This window comes from Dendropsophus ebraccatus, chromosome 5 (assembly GCF_027789765.1).
Source record: "Dendropsophus ebraccatus isolate aDenEbr1 chromosome 5, aDenEbr1.pat, whole genome shotgun sequence".
Taxonomy (NCBI): Eukaryota; Metazoa; Chordata; class Amphibia; order Anura; family Hylidae; genus Dendropsophus; species Dendropsophus ebraccatus.
Genome location: NC_091458.1, coordinates 45,709,692 through 45,729,847, shown reverse-complemented (window position 1 = coordinate 45,729,847; position 20,156 = coordinate 45,709,692). Strand labels below are relative to the sequence as shown.

The 20,156-nt window shown below is 44.5% G+C and overlaps 1 protein-coding gene across 1 annotated transcript in view; it reads left to right on the top strand.

Moving 5' to 3' along the window:
- The first annotated feature begins 1,525 nt into the window (after positions 1-1,525).
- The window catches only part of LRCH1 (leucine rich repeats and calponin homology domain containing 1), a 178,011-nt gene continuing 159,380 nt past the window's right edge, over positions 1,526-20,156 (top strand). The window contains exons 1-2 of the mRNA XM_069972913.1: positions 1,526-1,589; positions 6,317-6,808. Coding sequence (XP_069829014.1) covers positions 1,526-1,589; positions 6,317-6,808 — 556 coding nt within the window. The remainder of the gene's footprint in view (positions 1,590-6,316; positions 6,809-20,156) is intronic.

Genomic DNA, 20,156 nt, shown 5'->3' with positions numbered 1-20,156 from the left:
ATGTGCTTTGTGCTGGGTTTGAAGTATTTTTATATTCTCTTTTTTTGTGGGCCACAGGACAAGGACGTTTTTGCGCTTTTGTTTTTTCCTCCTTGTTTTCAAAAAGGCCATAGCACTTCCTTTTTTCACCTGCAGACCCACATGAGCCCTTATTTTTTGTGCCACTAATTATACTTTGCAATGGCTGACTTAAATTTACATAAAACATGCTGCGAGATCGGGAAAAAAACAAAAACAACATTTTAAACACTGTGAAATTAAAAATAAAATGCATTTTTTTTAATTGGGGGGGGGGGGGGGGGGTTACACCGTTTGCCCTATGGTAAAACTGACTTGGCATCTATGTTCCTCTAGTCGGTACAATTACATTGATGGTCAATTTATATAACTTTTATTTTATTTGATGGCTTTTAAAAAATCAAAACCGTTTGAAAAAAAATGAAATAATCTTTAAAATTGCTCCATTACCATTCTTATAACTCTTATTTGTTGGTCCATTCTTTGCGCCATGATCTGTACTTTCTATCGGTACCTTGATTGTATATATGCGACTTTTTGATCACTTTTTATTACAATTTTTCTGGATTAGATGTCACACAAAAAAAGCAGCAATTTTGCAATTTGGCGGGTTATTTTAATAGTTCGGGCGATTACGCATGTGGCGATTAGGCTTGATTGAACAGCGGAAATTCTTAGGTTCTATCGAACTCGAACCGTGCTGGACCTTCCACATTTGAATCCTGATGCCTTCCCAGTCTGTGGGTAAGGAGGAGACAGCCTGGGTGCCGCCTGGAATTCAGCCTAGGTTCGATCAAGCCTTGTGGCGATACCAAATATGTTTATTTAATTATTTTTATTTCTAAAATGAAAAAAAGAAGGGTGATTAAAATTTTTATTAGGGGAGGTTTTTTTTTTTTATTAATACACAGTATACACAGTAATTAGACATCTCCCTAGGAGACTTCTAATACAACTACACTGATCTAACACATAGATCAGTGTATTGTACATAATACAGCACTGATCCATTAGATGCGTACCAGCAGCCTTTTCATTGGCTGGAGCGAATCACATGGCTTCCCGCTTGCTCAGCCCTTATTGACTAAGCTTACTGCAAACCATGTGATGCGCTCCAGCCTCTCTCTCCCATTTACTGCACCCGGAAGTGAGGACGGCGGCTGAAGATGGCGGGGACGTGGCCGGCGGGAAATTCGAACGGCAATCGTCACCAGTGGGATGGTAAGTATATTTTCTGTGTATGTCTATGTTTGTTTTTTTTTTGGGGGGGGGGGACCTGTCAGCTGGGATGACGGCGCTGAGCCCACCCGACCCCCCGGTGGAGCCCCGGATACCTTCCTTTTCCTGCAAGTCCCGCTCCTGGACCCGGTCCCCGGACGAAGATATTGGGGCCGAAAGGTGAGTGTGCGCTGTATGCTAATTTCCAGAGATGAGTCCAATGCCCATAGAGAATAACTGGAGCCGCCATTTTCTATGGGCGTCAGACTCATCTCTGCTGAGCATGCGCATGGCTTCTGACAGTGAGATCTCTGTCCCGAGACTGGGTCCAGGAGTGGGACTTGCAGGAAAGGGTAAGTATCCGGGGCTCCACCAAGGGGGCCAGGCGGGCTCGGCGCTGTCATCCCAGCTGACAGGTTCCTTTTAACTTCACTTTACTAACCATTCAATATAGAAAAATTCTCCAGGCAAACTTCATGAGGAGACACATCTCAGACTTCCTCATCTTCACTCCTCTTCACTCATGGTGAGCAAGAGTCATATTTCTGGGGAAAAAAGAAAAATAGTGGTAGCTAACCCCCCCCCCCCAGATGAGTAATAAGTGTGTGCACATACTCCAGACAATCTGTGTATTTTATTTAAGGCTTCCTTTGTGTCCAGTTTCTTAGAACTGACTAGATTTTACTTGTTGCTGATGAATAAGAACGTTCCTAATAACATCCAGAGGTTGAAAACATAAAAAACAATACTTCAGAAACCTGAGAATTTATATGGGCAATCTTATGTGAGCCAAACAGCATGGGCTCCAGGCTAATACGTAATTCTGTTATATCAGACTATCGGAGCGGAGGAGAGATTTGAGCTGCTGCCAATGTCTTACAGTGGTATTTGGGTTTCAATAAATAATTTTTTGTACAATGAAGTTATGCAATTTTCTATGATAGATATTGTATCAATTTCTAAGGTTTTTTTTTTTAGGATAGAATGTCTGCTTGTATCATTTCACAGGAAGCCAGCTACAGCATGATTCCTATTTACCTGTACGGAGCCATGCATCAGTTCTCTGCGGAGCGGTGTCCAGGATCACTACTGTACTCCAACTGGGATGGAGACGCAGCACTAAAGTGGTACCAGAGCCTCTTGTTTTTTTTACAATCTGTTTTTATTCATCTATTGTGAATTGTGTCACCTTTCACTGTAATCCGGCCTGCAATGATAAGGAGGAGACTGTTGGAAAGTGATCTGCACAGAACAGGAAGTGTCAGCCTATTATTAGGCTTAGTGGCCAGAATCAAAATGGTGTGATTTTGGCACTAATTTATACAATAGATAATCAAATGGAAATTAGAAAAAAAAAAGACCAAATATTGTTAAAAAATATGCTTAATATTAAAACTTGATTTACCCTCTTTTTACGACTGCTGACAGTACATCAATGTCTGAACTATTAAAAAATAATGGATGAGCTTTATCAAGCTGTCTTACAGCAATAAATAGTAAAAAAAAAATATAGATCCCAGTGCAAAACATTGCATCACTCCCTAGAGGGAAAAATAAAAAAGTTACCAGAGTAAGAATAGGGCATATACATTTTAAGGAAAGAGTTTTAACTCCTTAAAAGTTGTAATATATATATATATATATATATATATATATATATATATATATATTTATTTATTTTTTATTTATTTATTTATTTTTATTTTTTTTCAGTTTTGTAGTGCACTTTATGGTAAAATAAATGATGTCCTTAGAAAGTGCAATAAGTCCCCCTGAAATCAATCCCTTGTGGCAGTGCTTCCCCACCTTCTTCACCTCGGGGCACCCCTACCAAAATATGTTCTACAAAATTAAAAAAAAACGTCATTCAGTGACTCACAGGTGATGTCTTCTTTGATCTGAGGCGTCACTTTGCCTTTTCCTCTCCATCCGGCCCAGACCATTATGATGATTTTTTCCAGGTGCAATTCATCTCTTCAGAACCTGCCAGACGAACATCTTAGGCTCCGCACATTCCTAGCAACGTTTTTCCCTCTCTCCCTCCTATAGGCTCCCGTACACTAGTAACTCCGCTGTTTGGTGTCATGTGCAGTAAAGCGAATAGGAATGTGGGTTTCCTCCATATGTAGAATCCCCTGCTGTGCCCCCATATAGTAAGAATGCCCCTGATGTGCCCCATTATACTAATAATGCCCCAATATGCCCCTTATGCTAATAATGCCCCCTGCTGTGTACCCCATACAATACTGCCCCTGCTGTGTACCCCATACATTAATAATGCCTCATGCTCTGCCCTCAGTAATGTCCCCCATGCTCTGCCCCCACCTGCTGTGCACTAATAGTTATATAAAAAAAAAAACCCATCCTACTCACCTAATCCAGCTGTGTGGCCGCAGGGAGCAACTCTTCTCTTTCTTCTGGCTCCATCTTGTAAGCCGCGGGGACGGAACCTCCAGCAGGCATGATGACGTCACATCATCACGCCTGCCAGAGAGGTCACGTCCCGGCGTCCCATAGGCCGCAGGTATGAAGTGCCGGCGGCCTGTAGGAGTAAATGTGGGAGCAGGACACCGACAGGTCCTGTTCCTACATTCTGTTCACTTTAACCGGCACCCCCATTGGGAAACGCAGCCTTGTGGCTTTGTAGAGGAAAAACATCTACTGTAGCATCCATCAGCTTCTCGCAATTTGACTTTCTAAATAGGCAAATGAGGTCGCTTGGTGCATTTGTGGTGGGCCCAGCACCCCCAGTGCACCTTTGTCCATTTCCCTGGGTGATGCACTGAGGCAGAGCCATACTGTGCCAGACGTGATTCAGGAGGCACATGTCACCCAGAGGATGGGATATTGGTGCACTGGGCCCCTCTCCAGAGAATTGAGTAACCTAATTTGCATAATTAGAGGCGCAAATTGTGCAGACTGGGCAGCAGATTGCAAAAAGCACCACACCAGCTAAATCAGGCTGTGCTGTGATTGCATAGACAAGTAAGGGAAAGAAAGACCCTGTGTGAGTACTGCTGGCAAACAAGTTCAGCTCTGGTCCCACCCCCTGAAATGAAGAGTGAGAAATAGCTGTGCACCATGGAGTGGACTCTCAGGGGCCTAATAACAGCAGTGAGTACACTAAAATCAGCTTGTCACCACTCTGAAGGGTTAATGTAACATACAGTCACGCTAATAAAGATTAACTAGATTTGTTTGTTTGTGGATTTCTGTTTTTGCAGTCTGTAGGGAGAAAAACTCACAAGCTTTTAAGTGCTGCGCCTCACAGTACGATTCCTACATAGTCGTGTTACTTACAATTGCTTTTTTGCACCTTTTTACAATTCACATGTAGCGTCAAACTTGTGTAACACTTAGAAGTTGTCATCTAGAAGTTGTGGCGTGACACAGCCGCAGGGGCTTATTCTGCCATACAGAGATGTTGCACAACTTTTTCCTTTCATAAAATTCCTTTCACATTGTGCAGAGATTTGTTTTTTTGAGATAATGAAAAACAAAGGAGGTAAAATAAAGAAAGTATGAATAAATAAAAAAATATTCCCAGTATTTCTTAACCTTTGGTTCTCCAGCTGTTGTAAAACTAGAACTCCCATCATGCCCTGACAACATGAGCATTGTAGTTTTGCAGCATATGGAGAACCGTAAGTTGGGGAAAATTGTAGTAGGCAAAGAAACTATGGCACTGCCATGGGCATGATGAGAGTTGTAGGCAAATATAAACTATGCGTACTGCCATGGACATATTACGAGCTGTGGGCAAATATAAACTATGGGCATGATGAGAGTTGTACGCAAATATAAACTACGGGCACTGCCATGGGCATAATACGAGTAGTGGGCAAATAAACTACGGGCACTGCCATAGGCATAATGCGAGTAGTGGGCAAATATAAACTATGGGCACTGCCATGGGCATAATACGAGTAGTAGGTAAATATAAACTAGGGGTACTGCCACGGACATAATACGAATTGTAGGCAAATTTAAACTAGGGGTACTGCCACGGACATAATACGAATTGTAGGCAAATTTAAACTAGGGGTACTGCCATGGACATAATACGAGTTGTGGGCAAATATAAACTATGGGCACTGCCATGGGCATGATGAGAGTTGTAGGCAAGTATAAACTATGGGCACTGCCATGAATATAATACGAGTAGTGGGCAAATATAAACTATGGGCACTGCCATGGACATAATACGAGTAGTGGGCAAATATAAACTATGGGCACTGCCATGGACATAATACGAGTTGTAGGCAAATATAAACTATGGGCACTGCCATGGACATAATACGAGTTGTAGGCAAATATAAACTATGGGCACTGCCATGGACATAATACGAGTTGTAGGCAAATATAAACTATGGGCACTGCCATGGACATAATACAAGTTGTAGGCAAATATAAACTATGGGCACTGCCATGGACATAATACAAGTTGTAGGCAAATATAAACTATGGGCACTGCCATGGACATAATACAAGCTGTAGGCAAATATAAACTATGGGCACTGCCATGGACATAATACGAGTAGTGGGCAAATATAAACTATGGGCACTGCCATGGACATAATACGAGTAGTGGGCAAATATAAACTATGGGCACTGCTATGGACATAATACGAGTTGTGGGAAAATTTAAACTATGGGCACTGCCATGGGCATTATGAGAAATGTAGGCAAATATAAACTATGGGCACTGCTATGGACATAATACGAGTTGTGGGAAAATTTAAACTATGGGCACTGCCATGGGCATAATACGAGTTGTAGGCAAATACAAACTATGGGCACTGACATGGGCATAATACAAGTTGTACGCAAATATAAACTATGGGCACTGCCATGGGCATAATACAAGTTGTAGGCAAATATAAACTACGGGCACTGCCATGGGCATTATGAGAAATGTAGGCAAATATAAACTATGGGCACTGCCATGTCCCCAGCCCTGCACTGCCATCTGGTGTGATAGCAGACATGTGTGGCATGCCTAGAAGGAGCAGCTGGCAGGATAAGACGCTCCCTCCTGTCTGCTGAGGAGTTGTTCTTCCCTGAGAAGTTTAGTGAGGAGGCAGGAAGCAGGCTTGTGAGGAGGAATCGCTGGTACCTCAGTGCAGGATATACAGTAGGGGGAGGACATGCGCCCTTTGCCTCCACACTCCAGCAGGCAGGAAACCTACAGGAAAGAGCTCGGTGCTGCTCTTACTGCAGCTGCCTGACTCTTGTGTCTCGTCCACACTGTACGGATACGGACAGAGCCCAGACACGGGAGCGGGAGGGAAGATGGCGACGCTGGGAAGCAGCAGCAGCAATGAGTCTCAGCCGTTCTCCAGCAGCCTCCCCGTCAGCAGCAGCAGCGCCCTGCACCAGCCCCAGTACCCGCAGCACCACGGCACTGTCACCGGAGTCACCAACTTCAGCCTCAGTCTGCCCGTCAACCGGGGGCTGGAGAGGGCGCTGGAGGAGGCGGCGAACTCCGGCATCCTGAACCTCAGTGCCAGGAAGCTGAAGGAATTCCCCAGGACTTCGGGCAACCATGACTTGTCCGACACCGTGCAGGCAGGTAAGAAGTCGGGCACTGATAGGGGAGGGGCTGCGCCGCCGGGACCTGCAAACTTGATGCTCTGTCTGAGGTATTAGTATTCTGTCTGCAGCCTGATGTGTGATGTGTCCTTATATCCTGTGTGATGTGTGCTCAGCCTGCTGTGTGCTTAGCCTGCTGTGTGCTTAGCCTGCTGTGTGATGTGTCCTTAGTGTGCTGTGTGCTCAGCCTGCTGTGGGCTTAGCCTGCTGTGTGATGTGTGCTTAGTATGCTGTGTGCTTAGCCTGCTGTGTGATGTGTGCTTAGTATGCTGTAGGCTTAGTATGCTGTGTGCTTAGCCTGATGTGTGATGTGTCCTTATATCCTGTGTGATGTGTGCTCAGCCTGCTGTGTGCTTAGTATGCTGTGTGCTTAGCCTGCTGTGTGATGTGTCCTTAGTGTGCTGTGTGCTCAGCCTGCTGTGTGCTTAGCCTGCTGTGTGATGTGTGCTTAGTATGCTGTAGGCTTAGTATGCTGTGTGCTTAGCCTGCTGTGTGATGTGTCCTCAGTGTGCTGTGTGCTCAGCCTGCTGTGTGCTTAGTATGCTGTGTGCTGTGTGCTTAGTATGCTGTGTGATTAGTATGCTGTGTCCTTAGTATGCTGTGGGCTTAGCCTGCTGTGTGATGTGTGCTTAGTATGCTGTGTGCTTAGCATGCTGTGTGCTTAGCATGCTGTGTGCTTAGCCTGCTGCCTACTTTGTGTGGGTCTCCAGTGACAGCTCTAGCTGTGTCACTATGACAGAGGATGACTACAGGTGGGACCCCACTTTAGGTATGGTTCACACACAACAGATCCGCAATGGATTTTACACTGTGAAATCTGCTGCAGTTGCTTAACTGTAATTTTCAATGAGTTTCCATACTCGCCATTGTCATCCTGCTGTGTGTATGTAAAAGTCAGCCCCTTTAACCACGCTGCGGTCCATTGCATGCATTCTATTCAATACAATACATACTTACATTCAGGGGCTCCCAGCATCTAGACATCCTGCTCAGCCAATCAGTGCACTGTGGCGGGGCAGCGCACTGATTGACTGAGCGCCAGGAGATGCCGGGAGCCCCCGAAACAAGCCGGAGAGCCCGTTAATGTATGCATCGGGCCGTGGGGGTTAAGAGGGCTGACCTATACATATCCTGCTGTGAGTATGGAATCTCATTGAAAATCAACAGTATAGGATCCACAGCGGATTTCCCTGTGAATTCGCAGCATGAAATCCGCTGCGGATCCATTGTGTGTGAGCCAACCCTTAATAAGACTTCTTTATATAGGTCTCAGCCTGGAGACGTCTAGTGAGGTACGTCACCTTGACCATTTTGTCTTCTTTAAGACTCTTAAAGGGATCCTGTCACATTAAAAATGTAGTCCAAGCTGTCACCATCATGCAGAGTTGCAGAGTATACTGATGTTTAGTTATGTGGGAAATGTTCCAGGATAACTTGTCACTTATTTATGTAAATCTCTCAATTCTGGGCTAAGTAGTCATGTGGGCGGTCCTGCTTAGTGATTGACAGCTGTATGTGTATACGTTTGCATAAAGAGACAGCTGTCAGCCACTGAGTAGACTCATGCACTTTGTTAGAAAAGTAGTCAAGTAGGTGGTCTAAGGCTACATTCACACGTCCGTAATTTTGCGGACCCTACGGACAGGAAAGCCCTGTTGTGGAGTGTTTCCCTGCTCTGCATAATGTTGAGAGCGGGGAAACTGTTCACTACAGTGTCACTACAGTGTCGCCGGAGATTCAAACAGTTTCCCTGTTCCCGGCATGATGTTGATACACTACAGGGCTTCACTGTCCGTAGAGTCCTCAAAATTTCGTATGTGTGAATGTAGCCTCAGTGTCTGACAGCTCTCTCTTCATGTAAATTTATACACAAATAACTGTCAGTCACTGAGTAGGACCGCCCCCTTGACTACTTAGCCCAGAATGAGCAGACATATAGGTGTAAAAAATGGCAATTTATCCTGAAACATTTCCCACAAAGCTGTATATCATTCAGTTTAGCTCCTCCTTCCCTATGACAGACTACCTGCATACTGGACAGGTTTCCATTATAAAGTGTTCTGAGTATGGCCGCCGCCATCTCAGGGTGGACCATGTATAGTTAGATCACCCATTGACATTAGTAATTGTGTACATTAGTTTGGCTGGTGAGACTGATGGTGTATGGAGCTACATCTAATGACATGCTTGAATGTATATGGGGTGGTGTGATTTGCTATATATATATATATATATATATATATATATATACACACACACACAATATAATGAGGAATGTGCAATAATATATGCAATACAGAGTGGACAAGCATGGCTGAGGCCGGAGGTGTTGCCAGGGTGTCCTGGAACTTGTTCATTGACAGATCTCCGCAGTCCGCCTCACATTGCCTGCAGTGATAGCTCCACAATGTACTAGTCATTTCCTGATAAGCAGCATGCAAATAGTATGGCAGCATATACACAGTTTATAGCGATTGTGTAACCCATTGTGTGCCAGTCCAGTCTGCAATGCAGAAGAGTGAATGGCACAGATTATTGCAGAATGGAGCCGGTGACCTGAACTTGGCGTGGGTAAAATTGCACATTTTTCTGTATTGTTGCAAGAACAATTGTTTATTAATGCAACTTAATACATTGCAGTTGTTTAGTTATGCATCTAAGGCTGCGTTCATATCACCATGTGGCTTCTATTGTACGTATATGTTGGCATTCTGTCAATATATATAGACACGGACTGACTTCAGTGGCCCAGCAACCGACTATGTTTGGGTCATATCCCGCAAATATACTTGCTTAAAAAGCCTAGCGTGCTTCACTTCTGAGTCCTAGTACAAAAATGTATAGTACGGTAAATGACCCGAACGTTGTCACCAGCTGACACCACTTTGGGCCATTGAAGTAAGTGCTTGCCTGTATATATGGTTGGTATGCCATATTGAGGCTGTGTTCACACAACATACTATTTTTGGAAAGAATTGCCACTGTTTTCCTTAAAACGGCCGCAATGATTATACTGCAATGATAGGCACTAAAGTCAATGCAACAACAGCCGCCGTTTTCACACAATGTTTGGCACTCAAAACAACGGCTGTTGTTGCATAGACTTAAATGCATATAATTGGAGTATAAAAAGAACAGAAGTTGTTTCAATAGAAAACAGCGGCCGTTCTTTTCAAAACTAGTAAGTTGTGTGACCATAGCCTGACAGTGTATACGAGCTGTGGAGGGAACAATTGTGACGCATGGTTTGTGTCATTGTGGAATGTGTGTTATACAGATTGAGTAAATTCCACCGTTGGTTTAGACTGTGTTCACACTGTATATTTTGTTGCATTTTAACATGCATTTTTGTTTTATTTTGAGTTTGTTTTTTTGAGGGGGTTGTGGGTGTTTTTTGGGTGCGATAATTTGTGCATACGATTTCCCCCATGATATGTCTCTGTTTAGTAACAGTCAATGCTGTAGAAAGTGAAAGTACTTTGCATGTTGACAATGTAGATAGGGTCTGTGAGAACACTTAAGTGTGGTTTACTTTTTCACTGAATGATGAAACTATGCTAAAACAGTAAAGCAATGTACTCCAACCTCAGGCTCCACTACTATTACAAAACGATAACCCCCAGCATGTCCAGACAGCTGGGAGTTTTACACCATCTGGAGCCACAGGTTGGCGTACAATACCCCATAAGAGCAGAGGGGGAGCAGTGGGCCACCTCCTGGAGTGTAGTCAGTGCTCAGTATAGTATGTAGCTGCCTGTTTCATTCATTCTCACTATGTTCTTACTGTCTTGCACTTTATTGAAGACAATTATCATATTCCTAGATCTCCATTATAAATCGATATTTCCTTGGTCTGCGCTCTTTTAGTGTAACTGTGATCAATGATGCATCTCATTAATGATGGAGTGATGCCGCCTTCTGCTTTTCAATATAAATGCTTCATATGAACTTTTGTGGTTTTGTTGTATACATCATCTTCTGTTTAGGCTTATCTAGAATTTCTAAATTGACGGCCTGCTCTCAGGATCGGTTATCAATATCAGATATTGATGGAGTTTATATGTGGAAACACATCCTTCACACGTCGTTTTCTGGTTATTGTTTTTTGAGATCCGTTTTACATCTTAAATGGCTTTTTCTTTTAATTGAATAGAATTTTATTGAAGTTAATTTGCATACATCTCTTAGTTCCCCAAAAGTTTAATTTAAACATCTGTACTTGTTAGAGATATAAAATTAAAGGGGTATTCTGGCCATTTTAAAGTTTTTATATGTTGCTGCTCTGGGGGAGAACATAACTAACATGCTATTCTTACCTTTCCATGCTCCCCCGTGTCCTCCTATGGCATCTCTTAGCCCCCCACTGAACAATCCCACCTTCTCTCCTGAGACAGACTCTTCTCCACAGTGACAGCCTGCTCAGCCAATAACTGGCCGCGATTATGTCCCATCTCAGTCAGTGATTGGCTGAGTAGGCCTTCACTGCGGAGATGAGCCTGTCTGAAAAAGTGGAGGTGGGATTGTTCAGTGGGGGACTTGGAAAATGCCGTTGGATGACACCGGGGGAGCACGGAAAGGTAAGAATATTATGTTTGTTATGTTCTCTGCCAGAGCACCAGCTTATCAAAAGGTTAAAATGGCTGGAATACCCCTCTAAGTGGCAAGGACATCTTTTCAGGTGTATTTTGCCACATATTTTAGGATGCTGGCGTCTTTAAAAAAACATCTGATTCAGAAAGAAAAATCAGCCCAAAAACATTAAGGGGGGGGGGGGGTTATGAAGCGTACGCCAGAGGTGTACACCAGGGAGAAGGTGCAGATTCGTCCCTTCTCCCTGGCCTACGCCTCCCGTACGCCCCACTCGCCCTATGGGGTGGCTGGTGGAGCTTGCGGGGGCGTGATAAGGCGGGGAGGAGGCGTGGCCTCCCTTCCGCACCTCATTTATCATGATTTACGCCTGCTTCGTAAATGCCCCCCCTAAAAGTTCAACTAAGTCAGCCTAAGCAGCAGGAGGGTGCGGATAGAGTGCTGCTCATGAATACTCCAGACACACAATTCAGCTTGCTCTCCTCCTGATAGGATCGAAACATAAAAGCTGTCAGCCACAAGTGGCCATAATGTGGCAGCCAATCTCCACACGAGTTTGCAGGCAAATTGTAAATAAGTGACGTACCGCAAGGATAGGGGTTTGTGTCACTACTTTATAGGGCAGCATGAATTTGGTGTCAGATTCCCTTTAAATACAAGATCAGTGTATTCTTATCCAGACCACCAATCCCTCTTTCCATGCTATTCGGGAGGTATTTTTAGAAGACATGGGAAATAAAGTAGATATCTTGCCTCTTATGGATGGATGTCAGCTGCTGGCTCTGTGAGTTATATTAATGCAGCTTCACCATTGCCCGGCTAGTAGAACGCAGCTCTTCTCATTCTATTCTATTTTAGGGGTTTTAACAACTTTGTTACATGAGATCTATCCAAGTGTCGGGGATACCGGGTATAATTGTGGTTATACTTGTGTTGATGTGAACAGAACCAGGATATAAATGTGGTCATAATAGTTATGAAGTCTATTTTTATATTGTATGGAAATAGCACATGCAGCTTCTCACTTAGCCCTCTTGGCCATGAACAGACGCCTGCTAGCCGGCCTGCCTCCTGCTTTGTACTACAAGGGGCAAGAAACCTGAAAGACTATGGATGGGCAACTCTTTCTTTTATAGGAGATACTAACTTCCAAGTCTTGTTTCAAGGTTCTTTAAAGCACTGAGCATTAAAGGGGTACTCCAGCGAGAACACTTTTCATTCCAATCAACAGCTGTCAGAAAGTGCCAGAGATTTGTCATTTAATTTTTGTAATAGTTTGAAAGGTTTTTCCCCTGCTGGAGTACCCCTTTAACTTTGAGAGATGCTACCTTTAACATGGCACTCTCCTTGAGGGGGAAAGGCCCTTTTACATGGGTTGACGGGATCAGCACTTCTGTGCTTTAACAAAGATGATGTCCTGCCGTCAATAAGGCATTGAATGGGCCACCCAAACGTTCCAGTCAGCCTATATGTGAGTGTTAGCTTGTTTTTACCTGATTGTAGGCAATGAGGGAGATTTATCAAACCTGCTTTTTATTAAATTATTGTATTGCCCCCAAATGTTATACAAATCCCCAGTATACACTTATTACGGGAAATGCTTATAAAGTGCTTTTTTTCCCTGCACTTACTACTGCATCAAGGCTTCACTTCCTGGATAACATGGTGATGTCACTTCCTGGATAACATGGTGATGTCACTTCCTGGATAAAATAGTGATGTCACGACCCGACTCCCAGAGCTGTGCGGGCTGTGGCTGCTGGAGAGGATGATGGCAGGTGGACACTGAGGGACACAGGGCACTGGAGGGACACGGAGCATCCCTCTGCCATCATCCTCTCCAGCAGCCACACCTTTCCAGCAGCCGGACTTCTCCTTTAAAACGGATTGTCATCTGCCTGATACCCACCGCTGCTATTGTGAAGGTGCCCAAATCTCTGCTGGTCTCCACCTTGTATCCTACACTCGGGTATTGCCTGCTCAGCTAATCACTGACCACAGCGGTGACCCGTCTCAGCCAGTGATTGGCTGTCTGCTCTCTAGTGGAGATGAGCGGCGGACTTGGACACACTCTTCAAGGCATGTAATGGCCTAATTTTAAAGAATCTTGTCTATGGGCAGATGCCCTTACTACATTATTATTATTATAGTATAAACAAGACTGTGTTTAGTATATAAGAAGTAGAACACAACTCTTTTCCACATGAGTGATTGTTATTGCTCACTGATGTCAGTCTCGGCCAGGGATAGGGAACCTTCAGCCCTTCAGCTGTTGCAAAACTACAATTCCCATCATGCCTGCACAGCTTCGGCTTTAGCTCTGGCTGTCCAGGCATGATAGGAATTGTAGTTTTGCAACAGCTGGAGGGCTGAAGGTTCCCCATCCCTGGTCTAGGCCTTTGTGTTATTTACCATCCTAATATAGCAAAGGTTAACCTCGTATGTTACTTGTGTAAATTGTCAATCCTTTCCACTGCAGCACATTTAATCACCATTTAACTCTTAATAGCATCATATAAAAAGATCGCACGTAGTATAGACGCTGTAATTGTAGACATTAGGCATAACTAACAGGAGCATTAATAGTACAATCATGAATCACAGACTATGATGATCCGCACCACATGTTTACTACAGTAGGGCCTTGAGGCACAATATATGTTTAGCTACCTTACCCTTTACTGTAATAATGATACAGAATGAACCAATACAGTATAATATGGCCATATTAATTATTGTTAATATATATATATATATATATATATATATATATAAAAATCTAAACTAACATTGAAATCCCTGACAGGTGCAGTGAATAACATTATGTTATGGTGTGTTTACACAGAGAGATTTATCTGACAAATCTTTGAAGCCAAAGCCAGGAACAGAATCAAGGAACAGGTCATAAAGGAAAGACTGACGTTTCTCCTCTTTTCAAATCCATTCTTGGCTTTGGCTTCAAAAATCTGTTGGATTAAAGGTGTACTCCAGCGGGGAGGCACTTTTGTGCTGGGAGCGGGGAGGAGGTGGCCGAGGGAAAAGACGTCCACTCACACCACCCCCCCCGCCCCCCGTTCCAGCGGCGGGTCCCGCATCGCTCCGGCCGCTTCCGGGTGTCTGACCCGGACGTGACGTCTCAGGTCCGCTCAGGCACACAGTGAAGGAGGCGGGATCCGTTTCAAGTCCGCTCAGATCCTACCTCCTTCACTGAGTGGCTGAGTGGACCTGCATATATTAGGCTGCAAGTGAATAGGACAAATGGGCAAGCGAAAGCATGTAAGAGACCGTAATGTGATAATGGCTAAACAAATGGGTCAGAGATTCTCCAGAGCGGCTGGTCTTGTGGGGTTTTCCCAGTAGAAAAACAGGCCTGATCCATGGAGCCCCATCATGCCACATACAGGACATAAAGGATCTGCTGGTAATGTCTTGGTGAAAAAAAAAACATAGGACACTTTCAGCTGTTTCCCCACCACTGCCATCTTGACAGTGCTTGCACCTAGCTGAGCAGCACTTTCTGCTTTCATTGTGGCACACGGGAAACACTCACCCAGTCACTGACAAGGGTGGGTTAGTGTTAAGCCCCTATTACACGGGGCGACAGAGAGGAGCAAACAATCGCTGTCAGCGCTCGCTTGCTCCTCGTTCCCTGCCTGCTGCCGGCGCTATTACATGCATTGGCAGCGAGCGGGTAAGTGCAGGGGAGGCCGCCCGGATGATTGCTAGATCGTCTGGGCAGCCTATAGAAGATAGCAGCGGTCTGCTGCCGCTCCTATTCGAAGCAATGCAATGGCAGCGAAGCAATGGCAGCAGATACAGCAGATAGTTGCTATCTAAGTTTTGTCTTTCAACATGATGAAAGACGACAGACAACGATCAGCCCACATCGTTCATGTCGGCTGATCTTTGTCTTCTATTACATGAGACGATTATCAGCTTTAACGACCGATATCGACCAAATCCGTCCAATAATCTTTTCATGTAATAGGGCCTTTACAGCCAGCAATAGGCTAGGTGGGCATTTCCTGTATGCTAAAATGATAGAAGAAAGGTCTGCTCAGCCAGGAGCGGGCATGGTCAGGATGGCAGTGGCATGGGATTAGGCAGCTGAGTATATTATTATGGCCGGAGCCCATAGCTAAACATTTTATGGGGTCGTTGAACCCCTATTTGGATTACACAAATGTTCCAGTACACCATGTGTATAAAATCTGCCCCCCTCATGGCACAATGTCTTAGGGCTGTACCTAAACCATATAGCATTGGTAACTTCAATATAGTGTCTGATCAATACACTCACAGGACATAATGTTATGTACATCTTACTATATTACAAATATTACTATGTGTATTCGGTGTGCAACCTTATTATTAATAGTAGTAGTAGGGTTGCGTTTTATACAAATTTAGGGGGAGATTTATCAAACATGGTGTAAAGTGAAACTGGCTCAGTTGCCCCTAGCAACCGATCAGATTCCACCTTTCATTCCTCACAGACTCTTTTGAAAATGAAAGAGGATGTACCACCTGGTACATCCTCTTTAACCTGAACCCACCTATCGAACGGCGCCGGCACGTTCGTTCTATGCACGGGAACCGGCCGGTGCTCAAGCACTGGAGGCTGGCCCGCACGCCCCCAGTGGGAGGGAATTCCCTCCCCTGTATGACGCGGCTCCGTTCATTCTAAGGGAGCCGCGTCATACAGAGGAGGGAATTCGTGCATAGAACGGCGCCGTGCACGGGAACGGGGCCTCGGTCCGAAAAACGGACCGCGGCACCGGCTCCCCCGTGACGGCGCCGTTCGATAGGTGGGTTCAGATGAAAGAGGATGTACCAGGTGGTACATCCTCTTGAAAGATGGAATCTGATTGGTTGCTAGGGGCAACTGAGCCAGTTTCACTTCACGCCATGTTTGATAAATCTCCCGCATAGTCTCTGCATACAGCGGTGTATTTCTGTATATTTTGTAGTGCAGGGATGGAAAACCTTCGGCCCTCCTTTGGCTGTCCAGGCATGATGGGAATTGTAGTTTTGCAACAGCTGGGGGACCGAAGGTTCCTCTTCCCTGCTGAAGTACATATTATTTATTTTAGCCTAATGGTAATGCTTTTTCACGTAGGGGTTGATGTACACCGCGCCTATCCATCACTCGGTTAGTTGGGAGTAATAAATAAGCTTCTACCACACGGCCGTTTTATCTGCGCCTTCCTCTGGAGTTATAAAAAACTGATGTAAATATCAAAATATAAAAGTGGACTTTTCCTTGTTGGCACTGGTGGCGCTCAGCTGGAGGCCTGTACTGACAGCAGTCTATGTTATGGTTGTGACGCTGCTTTATCTTCTGATTAATAAAGCGGAGGATGTTTTTGTGTGTTCTGTCCATAAATCAGCACATAGTTGTTGAGCTGTGAAATTCCAGCAGGCCTTGATTTCCTTCCAAGACAAGAGCTGAGCATCCTTTTATAACAGAGATGTGGGTGGATTCTGATTCCTCCACACTCTATGAAAGAGACTCCATGCATGTAAGGAAACGCTTAGGATTGTTCTTCAGCTGCAGCTGGAAAACTCCCTCAATCAAACAGGAAAACCTCCCGTGAAGTCATATCATTTTTTCTCTAGCAAATTCTTGAAAGGGAACTATATTTACTTGTACAGTAAAAATAATGGGGTTATTGTTAATAGGAGAGAATTTAGCTACAGGTTTGTCATTTTAAAAAAAATTGTATTTTATTTATGGGTCTTCTGCAGAAAAGTTGTGAATTATATTTTATATGGACAAAAGTACTGGGCGCCATCCTTTAAGGGCCTTTTACACAGGCCGATTATTGTGCAAACAATAGTTAAATCGTTTGAATTTAAGCAATAATCTTATGGTGTAAACGCAGCAACAATGAAACAACAAACGAATATTTGTTGATATCATTGTTAATTATTCTCAAATCTTTCAGTGTAAACACTAAGGGGGGGGGGGGGTTTACAAAGCGTACGCCAGGGTGCATTTATCATAATATACGCTTGCTCGAAGGCCTAATATAAGACCTAATATAACACCGATCTTCGTAAATCCCCCCCCCCCCTAATTGTTCACAGTACATAGATACAAACGCAATTACGATCATTCACAGTATATATATATATATATGCAGTTACAATTATATTTAATTCCGATCACAATAAAGGACAACTCTGCCCCCCCCCCTTAACCACATTACAAAGTTACATAACTTTGTAATGTATGTTAATAAGCTGTTTGCAGCCGTTCTGCCTGTCTTCCCATTCGGAAATGAAATTAAGCTATACTTACAAACTTCCTGTTGATCGCAGATTCTTCTCCCAGCGCCATTTTGTGTCAGTGTCATCACGAGCCAGGGTGGTGGGCCTGATCTCTGTCTTCTTTTGTAATGAATGGGAGAGAAAAGGCTACTGGTGTGTGGTGTACATGCGCACCAGCAGCCTTTTAATTGGCACATCACATGGTTTCCAGATTGCTCAGCCATAATGTGATTCAGCCAATCAAAAGGCTGCATGTTCACATGTGCACCAGTAGCCTTCTCTCTCCCATTCATTGCTAAAGAACCTGGAAATGAGGGAGATCCAAAGTTGCTCACCGGAGCTGACAGGGACCTTGGCAAGTGAGAAATTCAAACGACTCAGGAGGGAGGGTAAGTATGAAATCTATGTTTGTCAGTCTTTTTTTTTTTAGTTGTCCTTTAACAACTTTTCATAGCTTTATCGCTATTTCATAGATTATGGTATTATGGTGGAACCATCAGCTTCAAGTGATGTTATTGAAATGGGGAAGCATTCAGGAACCACAGCAACTCACAGCAAGTCACAAAGTGGAGACCACGTATAGTTTCAGAGGGTTCCTGAGTGCTTTACCTGAGTCCAAACCTCATCCGGCATTAAAATCATCAAAAAATGTTTGTCCTGTTACTATGTTTACTGTTTAAATGTTACTATGTTATACGTTAGCTTTTGTTTAGTATATCATCGTATTGTATTCTGTAGACCGAGGCCGTAGACCGCACCATAAGGCAATGTTCACACAACGTAAGAGACCGGCCGTTCCGTCACCCCGGCCGGGTCACGGAACGGCCGGTCTCTGCACGGATCATCCCGGCCAGTACTTAAGTGCGCCCGCACGCCCGCATCAGAGCTTCCCATAGCACACAGTAAAGCAAGCGGCCGTAGCCGCTTGCTGCACTGCGTGAACTGACTGGTCTTTCTGCAGCCGGAATTCACTGACATGTCAGTTTTTTCCGGCGCCGCATGGGATCCCGTCCGGAGCACATACGATGTGTGTACGCTCCGGCCGGGATCCCATTGAAAATAAGGCTATGGTCCACCTCTCAAAACTACTGCTGTAGTTTTACATAGTGTGAACATAGCCTAAGGCTGGGTTCACACACAGTATATTTCAGGCAGTATTTGGTCCTTATGTCAGGTTCTCATAGCAACCAAAACCAGAAGTGGATTGTATGCACAGAAAGGCTCTGTTCACATAATGTTGAAATTGAGTGGATGGCCGCCATTTAATGGCAAATATTTGCTGTTATCTTAAAACAACGACTGTTATATTGAAATAATGGCCGTTATTTACTGTTATATGGCGGCCATCCACTCAATTACAACATTGTGTGAACATAGCCTTTCTGTGTTTTCAATCCACTCCTGGTTGCTATGAGGACCTGACATGAGGACCAAATACTGCCTGAAATATACTGTGTGAGAACCCAGCCTAAGGCTATGTTCACACAGCGTATCAGACCGGCCGTTCCGTGACCCCGGCCGGGTCACGGAACGGCCAGTCTGTGCCCGGATCATCGTGGCCGGTACTTAAGTAAAGGCCGGATGATCCGTCCGGCCGCGGAGCTCGGATGCGGGCACATCAGCGTGCGCCCACATCAGAGCTTCCCATAGCCCACAGTGAAGGCTACGGCCGCTCGCTTCACTGTGTGCACTGACAGGTCTTTCTGCGGCCGAAATTCACTGAATTCCGTCCGCAGAAAACTGACCTGTCAGTTTTGTTCTGGCGCCGCATGGGCTCCCGGCCAGAGCGTGTACGATGTGTGTACGCTCCGGTCGGGATCCCATTCAACATAAAGCTATGTCACACAATGCAAAACTACGGCCGTAGTTCTGCGGCGAGAACTACGGCCGTTGTTTTACGTAGTGTGAACATAGCCTAAATGTACATCTGTGCATACTGTGCCTTACAGAGCACTACACTGGCACTGCATTGGCATTACATTGGCTTTCCCAGTCTGCACTACAACATTTGCTTTTTTTGTGGCACGAATCACAGTCTCATACACATGTACGGTCGTGTGAACTGGCCCATTGGAAAACATTGGTCGTGTGTTCTCTCCGCAATTGTGTGTCCGCAACTGCAGACAGAACTATGGACGTGTGAATACAGCTTAAGACTATGTTCACACAACGAGCAAACAACAACCATTGTTTGCAGTGAAAATTGCATTGATATGAATGCACAACAGCCGAAAATAATTGGCATGCTCATTATTTTGACGACTGTATCAAATAACAGCCGTTGTGCAATACATTGTGTAAACAGCAGCCTTTAAAAGAATGGCGGGAGTTTTTCTTGTCATAAAATGTACGTTGTTGTATCCACAGGATAGAGGACAAGTAAGAGATTTTGGGGGGGGGGGTCTGACCTTCGTACCCACTCGGCTCTTTCTGGCAGCTCCATAGAGAATAAATAGAGCCACAAGTCA